At 35.7% G+C, this 20,989-nt stretch overlaps 1 protein-coding gene across 1 annotated transcript in view; it reads left to right on the top strand.

The window, feature by feature from the left end:
* Positions 1 to 20,989, top strand: part of MIPOL1 (mirror-image polydactyly 1) — a gene marked incomplete at its 3' end in the record, with an annotated part of 150,329 nt that overhangs the window by 13,101 nt on the left and 116,239 nt on the right. The window contains exons 2-5 of the mRNA XM_084207570.1: positions 3,948 to 4,134; positions 6,445 to 6,577; positions 7,504 to 7,609; positions 18,852 to 18,981. Coding sequence (XP_084063696.1) covers positions 3,948 to 4,134; positions 6,445 to 6,577; positions 7,504 to 7,609; positions 18,852 to 18,981 — 556 coding nt within the window. The remainder of the gene's footprint in view (positions 1 to 3,947; positions 4,135 to 6,444; positions 6,578 to 7,503; positions 7,610 to 18,851; positions 18,982 to 20,989) is intronic.

Genomic DNA, 20,989 nt, shown 5'->3' with positions numbered 1-20,989 from the left:
TGAATTCTGTTCTGCCTTTACTGTTTCAAGCCATGACAGCATTATCTTCCCCTTACGTCCCTCACAATCAATTCCCAGATTTAATTCTAGCGTCTTCATATTCCTTCTTCTTAACATTTGCTTTTCTTTCCCGCAATGTGAACAAGCTATTCATTCAAGATAAATACATACAGAAGATCAGCTGTTCAGCTTCTCCCTATAGTGAAATATTAATCTGGGCTACTGAACTTGCACCATTTCATATGGAAAAAAATTTTGTTTAGCATACTCAAGAACCAGAATCAGCAGTGGTGGTACCACTTAATGAAATCTACCTAATTTTTTCCAAACCTTGCAAGGCTGTTTTACCCTTTCTCTGATGTTCCCTGTGCAGCCTGATTATTGCAAATGCTACTTACTCCCCAGTGTGTGTCTGCAGCATTGGTAATTAGTGCATAATACGATTTGCAGGAGGCATGAGGAAAAAAGCACTGAAGTGCATTGATTAAAATTGCCACATAGTTTAGCAACAAGACAAGCTACCATGTACCAAAGCCTAAATTAGTTGACGAGGGGGTCATGGGCTATATGAAGAATAAAGTGGTTTTAAAAATAAAATTAATAATATGTCCATTGATCTGACGGTGTTCAAAATGTCTTCCCCAAAGCATTCTACTGACAAATGTTGCATGCTGATTAAAAAATAACATTACAGCTTTATTAAATGAGTAAAAACCTCTCACCTTTATGCCCTTGGGCAGAGTGCCTTCAGTTTTGGGTGGAAGAGGCTACCATCATCTTCTCACTTACAAAGCCAGTGGAGAAAAAACAGATCCTCTGTGTTTCACCTAATATTTCCAAGAATGCCGCTTACAGCCTTCCTGTGATGCTACTTAGTCTTACTCATGTGCTTGAGGGAATTGGATCTGGATGAAAAGGTGTCCTGCAAATGTATGTTATCTAAAGAAGCAGCATTAGCATTAATAAATGCCAACACAGTTCTAGTACTATTCTAAATTTTCTTTTTTTCTTTAACTGCAATCATTTACAGTTAAAAACACGTATCTTGACATGGCCCAAGGATTTAGCAGAAGTGCAACTGCTAATGCAGATATTTACCTCATCATGCAGTCATGTTCACTTCTGGTTTTAAAAATAAAAGTCTGCCTGCTGAACTGACCTGTCAGCTAGAGACCTTTGCTTCTTGTTTACAGCGCATATTCAGAACACTATAGGAAGCCTGCTGATGCTCATCTGACCCACTTACTCCCTGCTGCTCTTCCCTGTAGGCATTAGTGATACTGTTGAGGTAGCCCTGGGAACTGTTGTTTGTGCCTGTATGGCTTCAGGCATGATGATCAAGGGTGTGGGAACCCAGGTGGGATTTGCCTTGATCCTTCTCCTAAGAGGGAGGGGCATGGAGGAGGGTTGAGTGAAGTAGCTGAGGCCTTCTTCAGGGAATTGGAAGAACTCTCATGTTCAAAGGTCCGGGTTCTCATGGGGTGCTACAGTGATGTTAATGGTCCGCCAGAAGGACAACAGAGGGCTCAGGTGATCTGGAACTTGCTGAGGACAATTTCCTGTTACAAATGATTGAGGTGCCAGCAAGGTGATCTCCAGCGGTCTCTGCCAACTTCAGTGACTCTTCTGTGGTCTCTTCTTAAGTCCTGGAATGAAAGGAGCAAATTAACAAAACAGGAACTATGAAAAGAATAAAAACTTGCTCTCGCGCTAAGGGAAGAGAAGCAGCCTGAAACATCATCTGAACTTCTTGGCTCTCCAAAGTGAGATTTTTGTTCTCCAGCTTTCACAGGGCCCAAGTAGAGTACCATGGTCCTAAACAAGGAACAAAGCTTCCTAGCAATACTGTCACTGGTTATTTCAACAGAAATACATTGTGCTTGAATTATTCCATAGAATGTGACACACTTCACTTGAGGCACTTCACATATATATATATATATAGCTTATAGAATAAGCAGATGCCCTAGAGAGGAGGAGGAGGAAAAATTGTCATGGCGAGTGAAGCATTGCACCTCCCCTGCAGCGTTAGTTGCAACTGCATTTATACAGACACTGCATCTGAAACAGGAGAAGTGAACAGGATATTTCGTAGGAAGTTCTTTATAATATAAATCAAATGGGAAACACAACCCCCTATAAAATGCTTTGCAGGTACGGAAATTCAGACCAGGTTAGTTTTCAGACAGTACTTACTGGAAAGGATTTGAAGTTTTGCCCTTATGTATTGTCACTCCCAAACTGAGTCAGGTTTTTGGAGTAGATTTGGTGATTTTTTTTTACCATACATTTCTTTAGAGATCCTTGCTCCTTACTATAAGAGCATCAAATCCAGTTTTTAGATGTAGCAGCACTTCAGAGGAAATCTGCTCAAACCTGCAGGATTTCAAGTGGAAACAGTGAAATCCTGCACTGAAGAATCCAGGTGGCTGTGGCCTTGTGTTCCTTCTGCACTAGCTGTGAAATATTATGAGGAACATATTTCAGTCACAGTACTGGAAGTAGCATTGTACCTATCGAAAAATATTTTATGGTAATGGTCCCCACATGCTAAGAAACAAAGATGCTGATACTCTGTTGATTGTTGTTTTTCCAGTGTAAAGATCCGTGGTTACAGTTTACAGAAATGGTTAGAGTGGATTCAAATAAGTTTGTGCTGAAGTGGATGCAGAGAATACAGATGAGCAGTGGGTCCCATAACTTTTTCCTGGAGGTGATAACACATAGGTTCATATTAGAAGTTGTTAAACTGACTCAGCCAATTCCCAAGTCATCTCTTGGGGCTCTTGGGCTGTTGCCTGAGATCTTGTGTCTTTCCTCATTTAAGGAAAGAGGAATCTGTTGCAATACACTTGATAAACAGTTTTCAGTATTTTTTACTTGGAAACTGTGCTTATAACTGTGCTTACCTGCAGGATGGCAACATGATAGCAATTGATTTGTATTTTTGGTCTATTTCTACTTGATTTCAACTGTATAGACAGTTTCTTATTGTTTTTGAGGAGGATGTTATAAGGTGGATCAAATAATATATGCCCTATATTTTATCCAAAACGTTTGGAAACACTAACTTTATTAAACAAGCAAAAGCTCCAATGTTTGTTCTCTACTAATCTAAATGAAAGAATGAAAAATATATGCACCTTTTTTCCACTTCCAGTGGTTTTAGGCTGCTTCCTTCTCATTTTTTAATATAATTCTATAATTAAAAGGTACTTGTTCTTACTTTATGAAAGAGCATTCGTGGTATGTGGATCTTTCTTTCATTTAAATGCCTTGATATCAGAAATATGTCCTAAAAATATCTAGTAGCCAAGCTAAGAGAACTAGCTATCACACTCAACATTTTAATCAGATAATTTCTCCCTTTGGCACAATGTCTGCTTTGCATTCTTCAAGTTCTTTAGTTGTATGAGCCTGTACCTCACACTCTCCAGGAGTGAATAATGGTGCTTTAAATTTATTGTTACTAATTACAGCTGGATTATACTTCTTTTGTATCCAGCCAAAATGGATTTGAAAGAAACCTCACTATAAGTAAGAGACTAGTTATAGCCTAAAAATTTCCCTCTCTATAGCAGAAATTAATCATATCTCACTATAGAAGAACTGAATTTTGAGAGATAGGTAAATAATTTCCTACAGTCAGCATTATTTTAAGAAGTCATTTAAGGAGGAGGAGGGATTAGGAAATGATGATGAATTTTTCATGTTTCCGTGAGAAAAATCCAGTAAATGGGTTGTAATTTCTTCCTACATCCATCCATGCTGTAGGTAACAGGTCTCATTCCTTAGTGAATGGACAAAGTTGTGAATATGGTACTAAACCACTTGCTCCTTTCTACTACTGTATTATATTCTTATAACGAGCCATTTTCAAATGAAAAATCTCAATTTGCGCTTCATTCTCCAAATGAGAAAATGTGTTTGCTTCTCTTCCTGATTAGAAACACACATCTTGGATCAGAAAAAAGAAGGCTTTTGTGCTGAACTTCAGTTTCATAAGAATTCTCAAAAACGCACGGAATTTTTTATCCAGGCAGAAACCGAAGCACCGAAACGTTCAGATTTGCGAGTAACCAGTCAAAGAGGAGGAGTCCTAACTGACTGTAATTCTGGTTCTGAAGAATCAAGGTAAACCCAAGAAATATCCCTCTACATAGTTTTTCTAGATTCAAATTATTGACAATATGCACATTGTTTTTTGAGTAAATATAGGGATATTTTCTTCCTATATGACAATCAGTAAGTCAGCTTTTTACTTAGATTCACCTTATCTGCCCTTCTCCCCTTGTGGAATGTAGCATTTTACCTCTGTATGATTTAGCACTCATAGAACATATGATGATTGCAATGGTTTACATCACACATTGTGGGTATTTCAATGATTGTGATCTCTACAGAGAATTTTGAAAATGCATGTTGCACAGAATAAAAACAAATCTTGAAAACCTAGTAGTATCTATGGCATTACACAACAGGCACCTGAAATGTGATGAGTGAGTAGGAAGCAGGAATAAAGCAGGTGAAGTCCAGATGAAGCTGGAAGAGTGAAGATGAGAAGCTGTAATACCTGGTAGCAGTCTGTGACAGGAATCTGAGGAGTGGGTAATATGACTGAAAAGTTTAATACAGACTCTGAAGATTTTATTGTGTCAATAATTTTGGTCCTTTCTTATCACTACTGTTTTTACTGAGCAGTGGCCCTTTATAGCAGTCTTAAGAAATATATAAACTTATTCTATATGTGACATAATGTACAAAGGTATAAGTAGCTGGCTAGTTACACCTTCGACTAGCCAACTGGTTAGGGACCATGCTATCAGTTTTGAGGGACTTAGGCAGTCTGAATACCAATTTTCAACTGAGAGTGTCAGAGTTGTTTTTGAAAATGAGATCAAGTCTGCAAAGCCCTATTTTGAAAAACACACTGATTCCTCACCTGTCTAGCAGATTCTACACCCAGTTTTGCTACCTTCATTATGAACTTATGGTGACTGTTTGGGCCAAACCCAGTTCTTACACTTTTTCGTTTTCTTTTTTGCCTTTTCGCATTAGCGGCTGGGATTTGCTGTAAGGGCAATGCATCCTGTACTAAATGCCAAGTATAATTCAGAGTGCTTCGGTACAGCCCAGCACAGAGTCACCCAAAAATTGTTCATTTTATCTTTCACCAGCACAACTCCCACTGACAATCAGGCTTGTCTGGAACACTAAGATTAACCTCCCACAGCAGTCATCATGTTGAGCCATCTCAGCTCCATGAATGTTATATGTAGGATCCTAAAGCTATATGCCAAAACCTATCTTTGCCCAAATAGATTTTAATTAGAATATTTGTTAACGTTTCTTGATCTAGAAAAACCCAGGAAATGTTAAGTCAGTGTTGATTTGTGTTTTAGATGGTGGTCCTGGTACTGTCAATGTGATTTCTCATTTTTAGTTTCAAGGAGAAGGGAGGAGAAAATAAATACAGAGGAAGCAGGTGAAAAAAGGGTGGCTGAGTACAGACATCCAGGATAATGCCTAAGATAATGACTCTTTGGAGCAATAGATAGCTTTCTTTATCTTTCTAGGATGTGAATTACACATAAAGTAATGTCTACAGTGGAAGGAGTTCAGAGGGTATAGTTTTTCTGTGGCTACTTCTTATCAATTATTAGCTATGAAGTCTATAACCAGAAAATGCTAAAGAAAGCAAATATTAAAAATATTTGCTAGTTCCTTTCTGATCATTCATTTACTGATTTTCCTGCCATGTTACAAATGAGATCTGAGTGATCTGTGAGTATCAATGGATACCCAAGAAGTTTTATGAGAGTCTTACTTTGAGAGAATTTTTCTGGCCATTGAATCTTGTCTTATTTTAAGTTGTTTATGGCTAGTAAGTTATTTTAAAACTCCAGGTGGCATACAGTGTGGAATTCCTGTTGTCAGTTATAATATTTAGAATCATACCATCATTTTACAGATTTCTTCATGATGAATTCCTAGATTTTTAAATGGATATTCTCATATCACTTCCTGTGGAATCATCCTACAAAAAAATTTGGTTTGCTTAGACCTGAGCATCACTTTGATCCCCAAATGTTTTATTACTTTTTTCTCTGTGTTAAGCAATGGATTTTAGTATTTGCTCTCCTTAAACATTTGCTGTTTATAGGCTTCATAGCCCTATTATATTCATCTGTTTTCTGCCTTAGTGCTGTAGGATATTTATTTACTATTCCAGACTTGAAGATTCTTTTCAGAATTATAGCTTTAAGAAGTGGTAGAAGGGCATCCATTTTTTCTGACTATTTAATACATTTGCAGTGGTTAACAAGTTTGTTAACAAGTTGTGATAATTTATTTCTGTGCATTTTGTTTCAGAGGGGTGGAATAACAACTGGTTTTTAAATTATTTTTTATTTTGGTTTTTTTTTTCATTCAAAAATGCTTCAGTTTAGAAAGAAAGGATGGCAGGAGCCTCCCTGAATTTATATCCTCATGGAATGATGCTGAAGATTTAGGTGGAAGAACAGAAACTGCATTCCTTTTAAAAGAATTGGACACTCTGAGGGCCAAAAATAAAAAGGTACAATTAAGATATTCAAGATACCAATATTTGCTTTTTTATAATTGCCTTGCAAAACATACATTTTAAACTGTGCCTGATTTAGTTTTGTTATTTATTTTACTGCACCAATCACTAGCTTCCTGTAATTTTGGATTTTTAGTATTTGCTTAACAGCTATTTCTCTGGAATTAAAAAAACCCCTCCAACCTACACTCTGACTTTTTTGATCAATGGCATAGATTCTTGCACCCTGGATGAAAAACAATGAAGACCAAAGACTTGACCAGGATTTCATGGGTAGAATCCAATTAATGTGCCCGGATAACTCAGCTTTATTGAAGGGGAGAAAATTTCATCTTCCTTGAACACTGCATTGCTTCTAGTGTTAGCTGTGGTTGCATGTGCCTAAACAATCTGTCTCTAGTCTTTCCATGAGGTGTCATTGAATATTCAAGCTCAGATATCTGTCCAAGAACAGATATAGTGAATACCCTTTAAAATAAAGGCCTTGATATGTGAAAGAATACCAGTCTTCCATCTGATGAAGAACATGAAAAATATGCATTTACACCAATCTTTTCAGACTCTGATGTCTGTATCTAGGTAGGAAACAGACTGTTAATGCAACCACCTACATTATATTCCATGCAATTCTGAACTTCCACAGCAAGAAGGACTACACCTGGTGATACCTGAGGAAGAGAATCACAAATAAAAACAATGGCATGTGCATTGCTACTTGTCTCACAGAGCAAGATATTAAAAAATATATTCTTAACATTTGCTCTTCAAACAAATAAATATAATAAATTGTACTTCTGGTTTAGTGCTTAGTGTTTGTATTTTGGGGGTGAGAAATCGTTGTTTGCAATTTTATTGTGGTTGAATTACTTGTTGACAGTTTCAGCCAGATAAGAATCTTACTGTCCATTTGCTCAATTTAGCTGCAAGATAAGCTGGCTGAAAAGGACAAGGAGCTGAAGACAATGAAACTGGACTTAGAATTGCAAGACAGAGCTACAGAAGCTAAGATTGCAGAAAGGATTGCAGGTACAGTAGGCAAGCGTTTAACAGATGGCTGTATGGCTCATACAGTACCCGTGGTTGCTATATGACGTGGCCTAGTGAATGTTAGCTTTATTTGCTAAAGGAGGGAAGATTTGACTTTTTTTTTTATGTGTGGCTGTTTAGAGTTGCTTAGAAAATAGATGGCTTTAACATCCTGGTACTGGTATTAGTAGGAGCTTTACCTGTATTCATACTGATTTGGGCATTAAATGCATTGTTAACACCATGTCAATCCAATCACAAAAAGGTTGTTTGTTTTGTTGGAAGGTCCTGAACAAACAAGGGGAAATAATGATTACCAGTGCCTCTACCTTTCAACCAGCAGTTCAAATACCACTTATTGTTTTAGCTGGTTCAGAGCAATACTACCCCCTCTCCGTGTTTGGAGATAGTCTCACATTCACCTCAACCAGGGACCTGTGCTGTTCTTGAAAAATCTGCTCTTTTGGTAGTTAAAATGAATTTTTGTCAGATGATGCCATATATCCAATGAATGAAGTTTATATGAATTCTCAGAAGGAAAGGTTTTTAAGTTTATATCTGAAAATGAACATGTGCTTATATTTGTTGTTAATTGTTCTTTGGATAGACATACAAGCATGGAGACAGTTTGTATTCTATGCTTGTGGAAACTGCTAATGTAATGGAGCTGGGCATTCTTATTGTTGAAAAGTGACTGTGTATACAGTGTACCCAGTAGATGAAAAATAATCTGAGATTTTCATGCAGATGTTTAAAAAACTTTAATGGGAATGTTTTTGTCAATTCATTGTATCATTTGTTCAGAAAGAAAGTGTTAGCTTGGTAAAATTGTTTCCTTGCAGATTGCACACACTTCATAGAGTATTAATAGTACTAATAGCTGTCCCCAAAATATTTGTACTAAAGGGAGGAGTAACTGTCTTCAGGAAAATGGAGCAGATAATAAACTCTCTAGCTGAAAACAGATGGCTGACATTCCACTTAATAACAAACTCCTGAGAATATGGTATAGTGTGAATATCAGAGATGGAAAAGAGAGTTCCCCGATTTTCTGTGGTGAGGGAAGGGAAAGTCAAATCTAATCAACATCTTAGGAAAAAAATTAAAAACAGGCATAATTTTTATTCTTATTTAATTTTACATAACTGCTTGCTTTATTTTCACACAAAAGAAAAATCTGCACCATGTGTCATTGTTATATCCACCAGCCGAAAGCTAACGCAGATTGTTCGGCTTGAATATGAAGTTTTGTGTTTGTTCCTGGATATTTGCCCAGTGTTTTTACCTCTGTACATGGTTCTCTTTGGTAGAGGTGTTCATTGCTCATTAAAACCTGGAAAGAGAGGTGTGTCAAAAACACAGGCAGTTTTGTTTTTATGGATACGGTTGAAATACTTGTTAGGAAATTGTTGTTTTCCTACACTACTGCTTAAACTTTCTATTGATGTCCCAAGCATATTTTTCTTTTCAAAAGAGAGTGGTATGATTATGGATATAACAATTTAAAATTCTTATTCTGTTTTTAAAGGAAGAATAAACCAAATTTTAAAGACAGCTACATAGTATAACAATGACCTTTAAAAATAACCTTTTTTTCTCCTTTTATGAGTACAGGAAGTATAAAATCCTTTAAATGCTGGAGAGAGAGGGCAAGAGGCTCCTTACTACTTAAACTGTTTGCCAAAAGGAAGCATCGTTAATACTTCACAGTTTTTTTGCTTCCTGTCTTACAGTTCTAAGAATGTTACCAAATTTGGATAAATGGTTTAAAATCTGGAATTATGTGAACCAAACTGGATTTGTGGAAGCCTTTGTGTGTCTCTCTCATTAAAGCCTTGGGGAGGGTTCTAATGGACAAGCAGAACCTAATAAAGAACAGACGGTGTGTTCAAGGAAAAACTTATCCCCCTGCATTAAGTTCTTTGAGGAAGGGAGAACACATGCTGCTGCGATTTCAGGTTACTAGTTAATGTTTAATTACTGCAGTGTGTAACACATGGTATAGTGAAGCTTGTAAATATGGCTGTTTGCATTTTTATTATTACTTAGTACTGACTTTATGATAAGTAAGTGACTCCGCAAAATTTTATTGTAAAGAACATAAGAAAGGTATATCATAAAAGTGTTATCTACTCTGAGGAATATTAGAATTCTGTTTTAAAAGGTAACCCTCTAATTGATAGGTTTTACCTAAACAAGCTTCATGGAAAGAATTGAAAAGTGAAGACAAAGGGCATTTTGAAATGGAGCTACAATAGTCTACAGAAACAAATAATACAAAGATTGTCATTTTGCGATTTTTAAATTGTTCAAAGAAAAAGTAAAGAACAAAAGGGTAAATTTGTGCAATGCTTCATGAGAAAAGAAGAAAAAGTAGAATTAAATCTGAAGACATACATGATGGAAGAAAAGTATTATACTGTGTGAAGTAAATAACTTATTTTCAGAATGTTTTTATTTTTAAATTTTGTTAGCCAGCCTTGAAAACATATTTTAAAACTTCCTTGGATCCCTATCTCTATGTCAGTTAGGTATGGATAAAGAAAATTAGAGAATTTAAAGTTTTGATTTCAGACTTTCAGGCATTAAAGTCTTATGTTTGTGGTAGACATTGTTTCCATAGGTTCCTGCAGTCTATTCATTATTCTTCTGTTGGATTTTGTGTCATTCTGACCCAATGTCAGAAGGTACTGTTAATTTTGCTCCCTGTCATGAAGAAGAACAGAGGTGGGGGCAACATCAGGAAAAGCCAGGGAAACGCACATCCTAAAAGAACAGACACCAGGACAGTGCAAGCAAAAAGGGGAGCATCACGTAGGAAGTGGGTATGAAGAGCAGCCAGATCTGAAATTTGGGTGTGCAGAACTTTCATATGTTGAACAGAAAAGGGAATAGGTGTCACCTGTGGGAATGGAAAGGGGAAGGAGCATACATCTTCCAAGGACAGACTGGAAAATCAACATGGAGGCATTGCAAAGGAGTAAGTCTTCAAAACAACTAGCTGAGAGAACAGATCTCACTCTGCATGGATGTAGTAAGTGACTTCATTTTTTCCTAATGGAAGAATTAAGCAGGGGATATATGTATGAACTTTTAGAGGAAGGAGCTGGTTGAGTATAAGGGAGAGTTATAGAGCATAGTGGTAATAGACTGGAAAAAGTATCAAACGCTCTGAGAATAGGAGTGCCATTACTGCGGCAAGAACCGGAGCTCCTGGAATATTTTTGTTGCTATCAGAGTATTTATTGAGACTAAGAATAATTCTGAACAAAAATATAGTAAAAATATTTATCCTTAAATCTTTCTGTAGCAACAGCTATTCCATGAGTTGGGTTTTTATTATGCCAGTATCTTAATAATGTTACCAAAATTTAACAGTTTCTTAAATCAACACCAGCTCAACAGGATTGAGTCCAGCCCTGTTAGGGTTTCACACCATTTTAACTGCCTGAAAACTGTATTAGCATTCTGTAGATGCTCTCTGAAAGACCAAGGTAATGATAGGAAATACAGTGTGGAAAAAGAGGAAAGCAGTACTTCTAACATGGTGGTATATATCATACAACTTTCAGTCTCCTGGAAACTAGGGAAATATACCTACAATGAAGTCCCTATTTCGGGTCTGTTTTTATGAAAATGTTGTGAATATACATTTGTGGTATTTTGGAATTCTTGAATATGGTGTGGAAATATTAATGAACATTATTTGAGGGATTCTAAATTAACTTGAGAAATAATTACTGAATATGCATATGCAATAGATTTAATAGCAAAAGTAAAAACAAATATCCAAGTGGCTGTTAGCTTAGAGTTAATTTGATTTAATATCCATAAAGTGAGAGGAAGTAAGTAATCTTGCCAGTAATAAACTTTGGGTGGCAATAACTTTCAGCACAGAAGAAAAGTATTTTCCATTTCTTCAAAGCTCACTTTAGAGTCCCTTTTTAGATGTTATTTTTCTTTCCTGCATGTCATCCATTAAAGATTAGCTGTGGAAGGTTGGAGCATGGAGAGATTATGAATGACAGAACAACTCCTGCAGAATAATAATCAGTTTTTGGTATTTAATGCTGTTTGACTTTTGCAGACACATTTCTTATTAACCTTTGGTACAAACAGAAATCCAGGTTCCTGATATCTCATGGAGAAGATGAATTCAAGATCCTCTTCCAATTAAACTGAAATAAGGCCAATATTGGGCTTTAGCCAAGAGAACTCAGTAGTTCCCAACTCTCATGTTTATAAACCTAAATATGAATGATATTTTACAGTGTAAGAAGGTAATGCATAAACCAGTTTTCTGTGCATAATTTATTTACATATTTAGTCCATATAACTCTTAGGGGGTTTGTCCTATTAAATGCTTCATTATGAATACTATTTCCTGAATATATTTTTGAAATATTTCCTGATAAATAACACAATTTTAAAAATAGCTGCCGGATTTGAATGCTCTGTATGGGAAGGTAGACAATCCATCTAAAGAACAGAAAAATACCACAAGGTGGGGGCATGGTGACTGGGAAATTCTTGGCTTAATTTTTAACAGCTTAATTTGAAATAATGCAATTTTACCTTCAGATTGTCAGAATTGTTGATTGTCAAAAAGTTGTATACAGCTCTTTGAAGTACAACATATGATGAGTGGGTATAGATTAAAATGTCAATTACTAAGCTATTTATCGGTGGAACTTGTATGTAAAAAGCAAGCCAGTTTATTCTGCATTTTTTGTGACTAGTCTGTCCTTTCTTCCACACAACAAGGGCTAGGTGAGCATAAAGAATTGAGTTTTATTCAGGAATAAAAAGGTCTGCAAATTATCTACTTCTTGGGGCGTTACAAAACTTTCCTTTAATGTGACAAATTATAACTTGCAAACTTTATGCAATGTTTATATTTCCCCCCTAAAAGTAAATATTCAGGCATCAGCAATTACCCACTGCAGAAAAAAGTTTAACAGCATTATGGTTTGAATTTTGAAGTCAGTTGTGTTTAGTGTGTTAGAGGCAGAGGCTTAAGTATTGTACAGGGATTGGCTTTCACAAGAACTGCCTTGGGGTCTTTGTATAATACTCTCTCCTATTCTTTTCCACTATATTTTTTTTTAATTGAATTGTGATCTGAGTACATAAAGAAAACCCTATACAGAGCTGCCACTAAGCAACTTTAGCCTTTTATTAAGAACACTCTTTTTATAGCACTGGAAATGTAGGAGCAGATGAATGCTATGCACTAAATACATACAACAAACACAAAGCAATAAAGAAGTCAGTGTTCTATCAGTGTTTGTTCAGATTGCTTTATCTATAAAGTCACATTTAAGTGTAAATTACTTTTAGTCTATAACTCCTGGTACAGACTGGTGAAAACTCTGAAGTATTTTTCCTATGATCTTCTTATCACTATTTTACTTTTAGTTTTTCAGTTGTACGTCATAACTGAAAGTAAATGAATGGTAGCTTTCAAAAAAGAGCTAGGAACTTAAGTTGTCTGTTTCGTAATAGAACATGTCAACACTATTTTTGAGTTGACAGTGAGCCCTGGAGCTCCTGATAGTTTGCCATTAACCTGAATAAGAACTCTGCTAGTGCTTTAGAATTTGAACATTTCTGGGGATTATCTGCATTTTGTAACATGTATAAGCAGAGACCAATTAATGACACATTTTAAAGGCTTTCATGGCAATGCAGGTCTTTTTCTTAATTTGGCTATGATAAGAGTGACTTATTTCAGAGTTGTGAGCAGAGTCATTAAATTTAGGAGAAGGAAATCTCAGAGGATTTTGATTTCTAATTTGAGTGGATGACAAATACATACATGTTTGTATTTCTGTAAGGAGAACGAGCATATATCCGTATGGATAAATAAAATTTAATATATCTGTAAAACTTACTTGTATTGAAAACTAGTTATTGTAGTGTTATAGTATTTACAGTACCTTCTGAAATACAGTAGAGCTGTGAATAGTGATCCCATATTTTCTTTAGAAGACTTGGCCTGTATTCTAATTTTACTTTTCTTAATGAGTAATGGGAAGTGATTTCTGCTGCCATAAATGTTTTTAGTCCCAACATTTTCCTCTTTTGCCTCTCTTACTCAGTTTATTTTATTTACACAGATGACCTCTAGGAAATAAGCAAACAGAATTTTATCCTGGAGTTGTGCTTTCCTTGCTTCCCCCAAAGTTCCATGTTTGGAAAATCATGAAACACTGTTTAAACTAGAATGATTTCCAGCACACCTTTTGAGTACTGCTGTTTTAAAGGTGGTTTAAAAAGTATAGGAGATAAGTTTGCCAAAAGAATCAGGTTCAACTAAGAAAATATGTACACTGCTTTGACTCAGTAAACTCATACTTGGTATGGTTCATCTTCTTCATATTTACTTTTGCCCATATTAGAAAACAATTAGCTTACTAAACAAATTTGAGTATTTGGGATAAAAAAATCTACTTTGAGTCTCTCTCATTTGACTAAGAATTACATGATATTTGATAAGCTTGTTTAAAAATGGACATATCCAAATATTATTGTAAACACCCATTGATTTGTTTTACCTGCAATATAAGTATTTTACTTAGTTGGCTTACATAGTAGCTAATAATATTTGTTAATGTAATTTAACTGCTGTGAACCTTTACTGAACAAATATTGAAATTTATACAAGTCAAAGAAAGAGAATCTCTAATGACTTTTGTAAAAGCTTCCATTTAATAGTTAAGGAGAAAAGTTTATATGACATACCAGATGCAATTAACAGTAGATTTTACATTTAATAAAAAGAAAGAAGCATATGTATTTGCTTTATTCATTCCATCATAATTTGCATTAGAGCTGTGGGTGTTTAATGAGCAAATTCCAGCTAAAATGCTATATTGATTTTCTAAGTGAACTTTGTAATAGCTATCTACCTTACAAAAGCTCTCTGTTTACAATTGTTTTCTTTACTAAAAACTAAAAATGTTTTAGAATTGATGAGTTTAGCGTAATGATTCTTTTAAAATAAAGAGCTCTTTTATGCAGGGATTTTAGTTACAAGGAGAAAGATGTTATTAAATTATTTTAAAAAATAAAGTTTATACAACTAAACTAGATGTGCTGTACTTTTATATACTACAATATTTGCAAGCATGGGAAAATAATCCTTTCTTAATTCAGTTCTCTAGGATTCAAATATTTTAACTCTTGAATGCCATTGTATATATATGAATTAGTAAATTACACATTTCATTTTAGCTTAATACTAGACTACTCATACTTCATTGCAGTGTGTCATTTTCTTACTTGAAATATGAATTCTGTACGAATGTGTGTTTCTTCTTGGTCAGGCCTCAAGATGGAAAGGACAGAGGTGCTTGGTATGCCACTAGAAGGTTTCCAAGGAAAACCTTGTAATGGCGACCAGAGCAGCTGGTGAAAAAATAGCTGGATCTGTTTTTTCTATGGATCAAGCACCAAGTCATTGTGGCAGTATGGAGTTAGTATTTTGCTGGATATGTCATATCTTTAATGGAATTTAGAAGCATGACTTGGTGTTACTCTGAATCACTTTTCACCTCACATTTTTAAGAAGTACAGGGATGATAATCTGGGTCATTTTTACTCTTTCTAATATGAAGGAATTTCATTTCACTCTTTCATAGACTCTAACTGGACAGCTTATACATTGCTTGTTTTCCTAGATATGGCACAAAATATTTTGCTTTGCTGCTGCATTGAGACCTAAATGTGTATGCATTTCACTTATTTCAAGCATGCTGTGGTCCTTATGGTCCTGAACTTCTACTTGTGACTCATCCATAGCTCAGTGTGAATTGGGAATATTCAGACTATCTGTAATCATGTGACTGTTGTAATATTCCCTTGAGTAGGAAAAAAGGAATTCATAAAATGTTAAATAGGAGTCAGAAATGTATAGCCATTGGGTGACAAAAACATCAGACCTAAATTCAGCTTTGGCTGATTAAGAGATCAGATGACTTATTCTTTTGTAGACCATTAAAATTAGCTAGATGAGGTCTTTAAGTATTTTTTAAATAAGTAATTTTTTTCGGAAGTGTCAGTATTGCTATGTTGTATTCAAATGCCATATATCTAAGTATCTTTTTTTTTTTAACTTAGATTACTATGCAAGCATCTTACATGGTTTTCTACATTTTCCCTAATCTGTTTTAGTATTAAACAATTTACTTGCAATATTAGTTTTAAGAAACAGAACCAAAAGCCAGACACTTGTAAATGATATAGAATGACATAGAATTGACATGATTTATATATATATATATATATATATATATATATATGTCAATTTTATTTTTATATATATATATACATATAAAATACAGAATTTATATTCTATATAAATTATATAGAATTTTTTAATGCAGTTTGTGGATCTGGTTGGTGGGATATTTACACCAATGCTTTACTTTATTGGAAGGATAAAAAAACAACAAGAAAGAGTTGCTCAATCAAAGTTACTTTTCATAGCTGATAGTTAAAAGAGTGTTTTGTAATAGACTTTTGGGTGGGGGAAGGGTTCACTGTTTGAAGGCAATTAGCGTCTGAGCTGCTGTCGGGGGTGGTATGATTTCAGATAAGCAGGATGCTTAAATAACTTGAAAAATATCTTTTTCCGAATGCTTTCATACTCTTACATGTATATTACATAATGACAATGAAGCAAAACTATTTTTTAAATGTCTGTATAGTCATTATTACTACTGGCCATATTTATGCAGTGAGGGACTTAGATATGCCAAAAGACAGTCGTTCTACGTGTACGTGTATGTTCAAGATCCATTGCAGGAGTCAACAAATTGTGGGGTTTCATGCTGGGGTGAGGGTGTTCTAAGGTCTGACAGAAGTGGTGCACTTGAACAGGCCAGAAAGAAGTTAGCTAAACTGGAAAATAATTAACCTCAGAATAGTAATAAGTGCCAAATCTTCAGTTATTTTAGACAACTTTCAATTCATTGCAGCAGTTGTTTTCAAGGTGAAAATTGTATAGTGTTTTCACTTGCAGCTTTATGGAAAGGGTTCTCCGTGAGGTTTATCTAGCATCTCTGTTATGATGCTAGATAAACTGACATAATTTACTGGAGAAACTATAGCAAACAAATATAATTAGGTACTGATAGGTAATAATTACCATGAGAATCAAACTGCTTGTGTACTCCACATCCAGTCAGGACATTGCTGTTGCACTGTAGTTTACCCGGGCACTAGTTTCTCTTTCATCACAGATCTCAGCAATCGAAGTGGAAGTCTGGAGAGCTGAAATGCACAGCCTGGGTTACCTCCTATGGTTTTTTCTTGTCCTTGCTTAGCCACCTACCTTTACAGATATCAGATGCATTCTCTGCAAGCGCTGCAAACTTATTGCTGGATACCAGCCAGTGCAAATGCAGTGTTACAGCTGCCTTAGTCCTTAGTTTTTCCATTCCACATCAAGCAAAGTTTTCTTGTTGCAAACAGGGGAAATAGATCTTCAAGGAAAAAAATAAAAACCCAAACACTATTCTTCTGGATTAAAGAAAATTTAACCAGTGTTTGTTAATTTTTGCATACATTTTAAAGTCTGTGCTTCCAATGCAGAATTTCTTTTGGTGGTGTTGTTGGGACACAACTTGTTGCAGCTCTGACCTGATGATTAGGCTTGTGGCTCCTCTGCAGACTTTTTGCGAGAGGAAGGACTGCACTTTCACAAGTAACATTTGCCTCTCCCTGTCTGATTTTGTGTAATGGGCTGTTAGCCTGCAACATTTTGCTAGGCCTGCAAAAAATGCTTCCTTACTCTTCAGTGACACTTTTCTCCCCAGCTTGAGGACAAGAAGATTCCTTTTTTCTCAGTTCTGATAAAATGTATTTTGTGCCAGTAACATAGTTGCTACAAAAATGTTCTACTGTATTTCTGTTGTTTCATTCTGTAAAGAACAATGTAATGTTTCATTATATATTTCACTATGAAGTTTTTTGTGCAATAATGTACAGAGGTGAAGTAAGAGTAAAATAACAAATAAAGGCAAAAAAAATTGATCTCAATTTAGGTAAGGATGGAGGGACAAAAGCTCTAGGCTTTTAGTAAAAGGGAGGAAGTAAAGAGGGAGGAAGCCTTTCTTTGAGATTGTAATGACTTAAGCAGTGGTTGAGGGAGGAGCAGATAGTTCTGCAGGGAGTAAGGAAGCCCAGCAGCAATGCCTTAATAGAGGAAGTTCTTGAGAAATAAACATCAAAATTTGAAAAACACTGTAATGTGATTTTAGGAGACTATGGCTATACCCCAGTTTGACAGACTAGAAGGGACAAGGAGACTGGAGAATTCGGTAATCTATAGATCTCAATTGAGTTTTTTGAGGTTCCAGTTAGAGAGAATATAGTCCTCTGTCTTGGAGTGACAGCAGTCTTACAGCATCCTGAAAGTCCCTAGACATTTTGAATGCATGGTTTTATGACGACTGTGAAGAGAGATTTGCAGTATTGCAGAGGGAAATGATGAAAGTATGAATAAAGATTTTAGTGGAGGCAGGGTCGGGGTAAGGATTCTGGCAGTGTGCCAGAGATGGTGTTAGACATATTGACAGGGGAGAGGCAGGGAGAAAATGTAAGCTCAGGATGAGGAATGACTTGAAGGTGTTAGTTTGCACCTAAGGATAGACAGTAAATCTTAGTTTATTGGTACCTAATGCTCCAAGGTCCATGTATGCTGTAACAGATAATATAACAGTATATTACACAATAAAGTAAAGGCTTGGCAGAGAAGGAGAGATGCCAGCTGTGCCACTCTTGTGATACCAGAGACAGGCTATGAAAATATTAGAATTTTTAATATCACTGTGCCACCCTGATAGGAAGCAGTCTGATGGTAGTAGTTTTAATATATGATTACTTTTAACTCTGCGTCCTAGAAGAAACTTGCTAGTGTCATATATGATTCTGAGCTTTAAGAATTACTTTTCCTTTAAGCAAGTATTCAGAATGCCCAGCAAATCATTTTCTTTCCCTGTTAGATTTTATAGGGGTGAATTTGAAAACACATAGCTTTATTTAATACCTTTAAGTATTGACTGTAACAATTAACAGCAATTTAGTGTTGTGTCTAAGAAGCAATATAGACCTTATGCAGAATAATTCAAGGTCATTGGAGGAGTGTTGATTTTAGGAGAGGGTGGCAAAGGCCAACATAAGTGCATCTAATAGTGCTTTTCCCTGTCAAACTTGTTTGTTGAACACACTTTTGCAGCTCTGGTGGAAGAAGTTTATTCTGCTCAACGGGAACGTGATGAGGCTGTCATGGCAAGGCTTAGGTTAGCCAATGAAGAGAGAGATGAAGCATTTCTGCGAGTCCAGCGTTTAGAAGAGTCTCTCAAAGAGTAAGTTTACATTTCCTGCACCATGTAAAAAGGCTCTTGTGTCACTCTGTGACAGTCATAAGCTGCTCAACAGTGGTTATAGGAAAACTTAGCACATTATTGTCTGTGCAATAAAATAGACTAGGGCTATTCTTACTGTGTTATTGGTTAATTTGTTAGCTGTTTTATAAAATTGTTTTTTTCTCTGGAGACTGAGAGAAGATGAATAATTTTGATCACAAAAATTAAAAATATAATCAAAAGCTTCAGTATTGATTTATTGAGGGAGAAATAAGATGAATGTGACATTTTATAGGGATCTTTTGACACGGAGTACCAGAATGTCAGTCAAAAGTTGCAACATATAGGAAATCAATCAAGACTTTAAGCCCACTAGACATTTCCTTCAGCAAAATTTCTACTAATTATATATGGGTGACACAGTAAAAATATATGGGTTTTTTCCCTATCTTTAGTGTAGGAGCAGCTTGTAAGGTAATAAGTGTACAATTAATAGGTCATAAATTTTTATGTATGCCATTTTAGCACAACAGAAATAGGCAATCTTATGTTAAACAGAAATAAGTCAGGAGAAAATTATCAAGAGTGGTTTCTTTCTCCCTTGGGATATAGGCAGCTTTGAGGCTGCAGTTTGCTTCTCCATACAATCCTTGGCCATCTAATTTGTGATGATCTTGGTGATCATCTCTGTTAGTCCCACAAAGACTAGAGTGGCTGAGAAATTTCTCTTACTTTTCTGCCAGGAGAAATACAAAGAAACAAGCTTTCCATGGCAGGAGTCTAAATAGGTGCAGTTATTAGTTTACTAAATGACAGGCAATGATGTCTTAATTAATTGATTCTACTAAGAGCACTCCTCTTTCGGGCAGAAAACCAGTCATCTTCTTCTGGGTGTTTTTATAGTTAGGGCCAGAGAATATTTTCTATATTAATTTCAATAATCTGCACAGAGTTTGTCCACCGTTACTCTGTAGAATTTACAAGTTGTAGAGTATTCTTGTATGTTCCAAGAGTAAAGAAAATTTAGTATGGCTTCAAACATCACATGATATTGTATATAAATAGCATAAACTCAAGATCTTTGATCTTAAAGCACTCAAGTAATGCAGAAAATTAATTATTCTGGTCAACAAACTTGGTCAATGACTTGGATTTCTGGCATGTTGCTGTTTTTTCTGCAGTGGAATCCATAGACACAGGAGTGGCAGTTCTTGACACACATGAATCCCTCAGAACACCTTCATTTGTTTTCCCTTCAAGCCCTTCTGTCTGTTTCACTCATGTTCTTGAAAACTGACTTAGTTCTAAGCAAAAGTATTAGAAAAGAGGAGCAACTCCATTTCTCAGAGAACATGCATAGTACCCTCCTCAAAAGCGCGTCATTGCAGAAGGCTCTGGAAACACTGGTAATGCCAAAGTAGTACTTGTTCCCAGGAGAATCAGTAACTCCCTTGACTGACAGTTTGAAGCCAAGCTATTACATTTTATTGCTATCATTTAGAGAACAGCAGTTGTACTAGCTGTCATCCACTTGGGTGTTCTTTCCCATGCTTTATAGAAAGGTCTGATACCCTGATGCCATTCACAGTCTCAGAACTGGTTTAAGAGATTTCCCTGTGGAGAACATCAGCTTTCTTTTCCAACTACCACCCTTGATAGTTTCTTCCTTCCTTATGGTGGTTGTTCAAAAGGTCAAGTTCCCTGTCTCAGATGTGGAGCACATAGAGGTTTGGGGTTTTTATAAAGAACATTGGCTGCTTGTGCCACACTCACCAAGTTTTAGAGCACAAGTCGCTCTTCCCATCTGCTTTGGATTTACTCCAATCAGAGAACTTTACAAGAGTGCAATATTGAACAGCCTGCCAACCTTTATTAAATGCTTTAATTCTTTCTTTAAATTAGCAGCTGGAGCAGTTCTATTGTCATTATTTAACTGTAACAACTAAAATTCTTTCAGCCCTGTTGGCCCTAGGGGTTATGTTATCAGAATGTGTTTAGAAGTGGGAGA

Source organism: Fringilla coelebs (assembly GCF_963513975.1).
Source record: "Fringilla coelebs genome assembly, chromosome: 6".
In the NCBI taxonomy this organism is placed as follows: domain Eukaryota; kingdom Metazoa; phylum Chordata; class Aves; order Passeriformes; family Fringillidae; genus Fringilla; species Fringilla coelebs.
The sequence above is the reverse complement of the archived record's forward strand: the minus strand, read 5'-3'. Positions and strand labels throughout refer to the sequence as shown.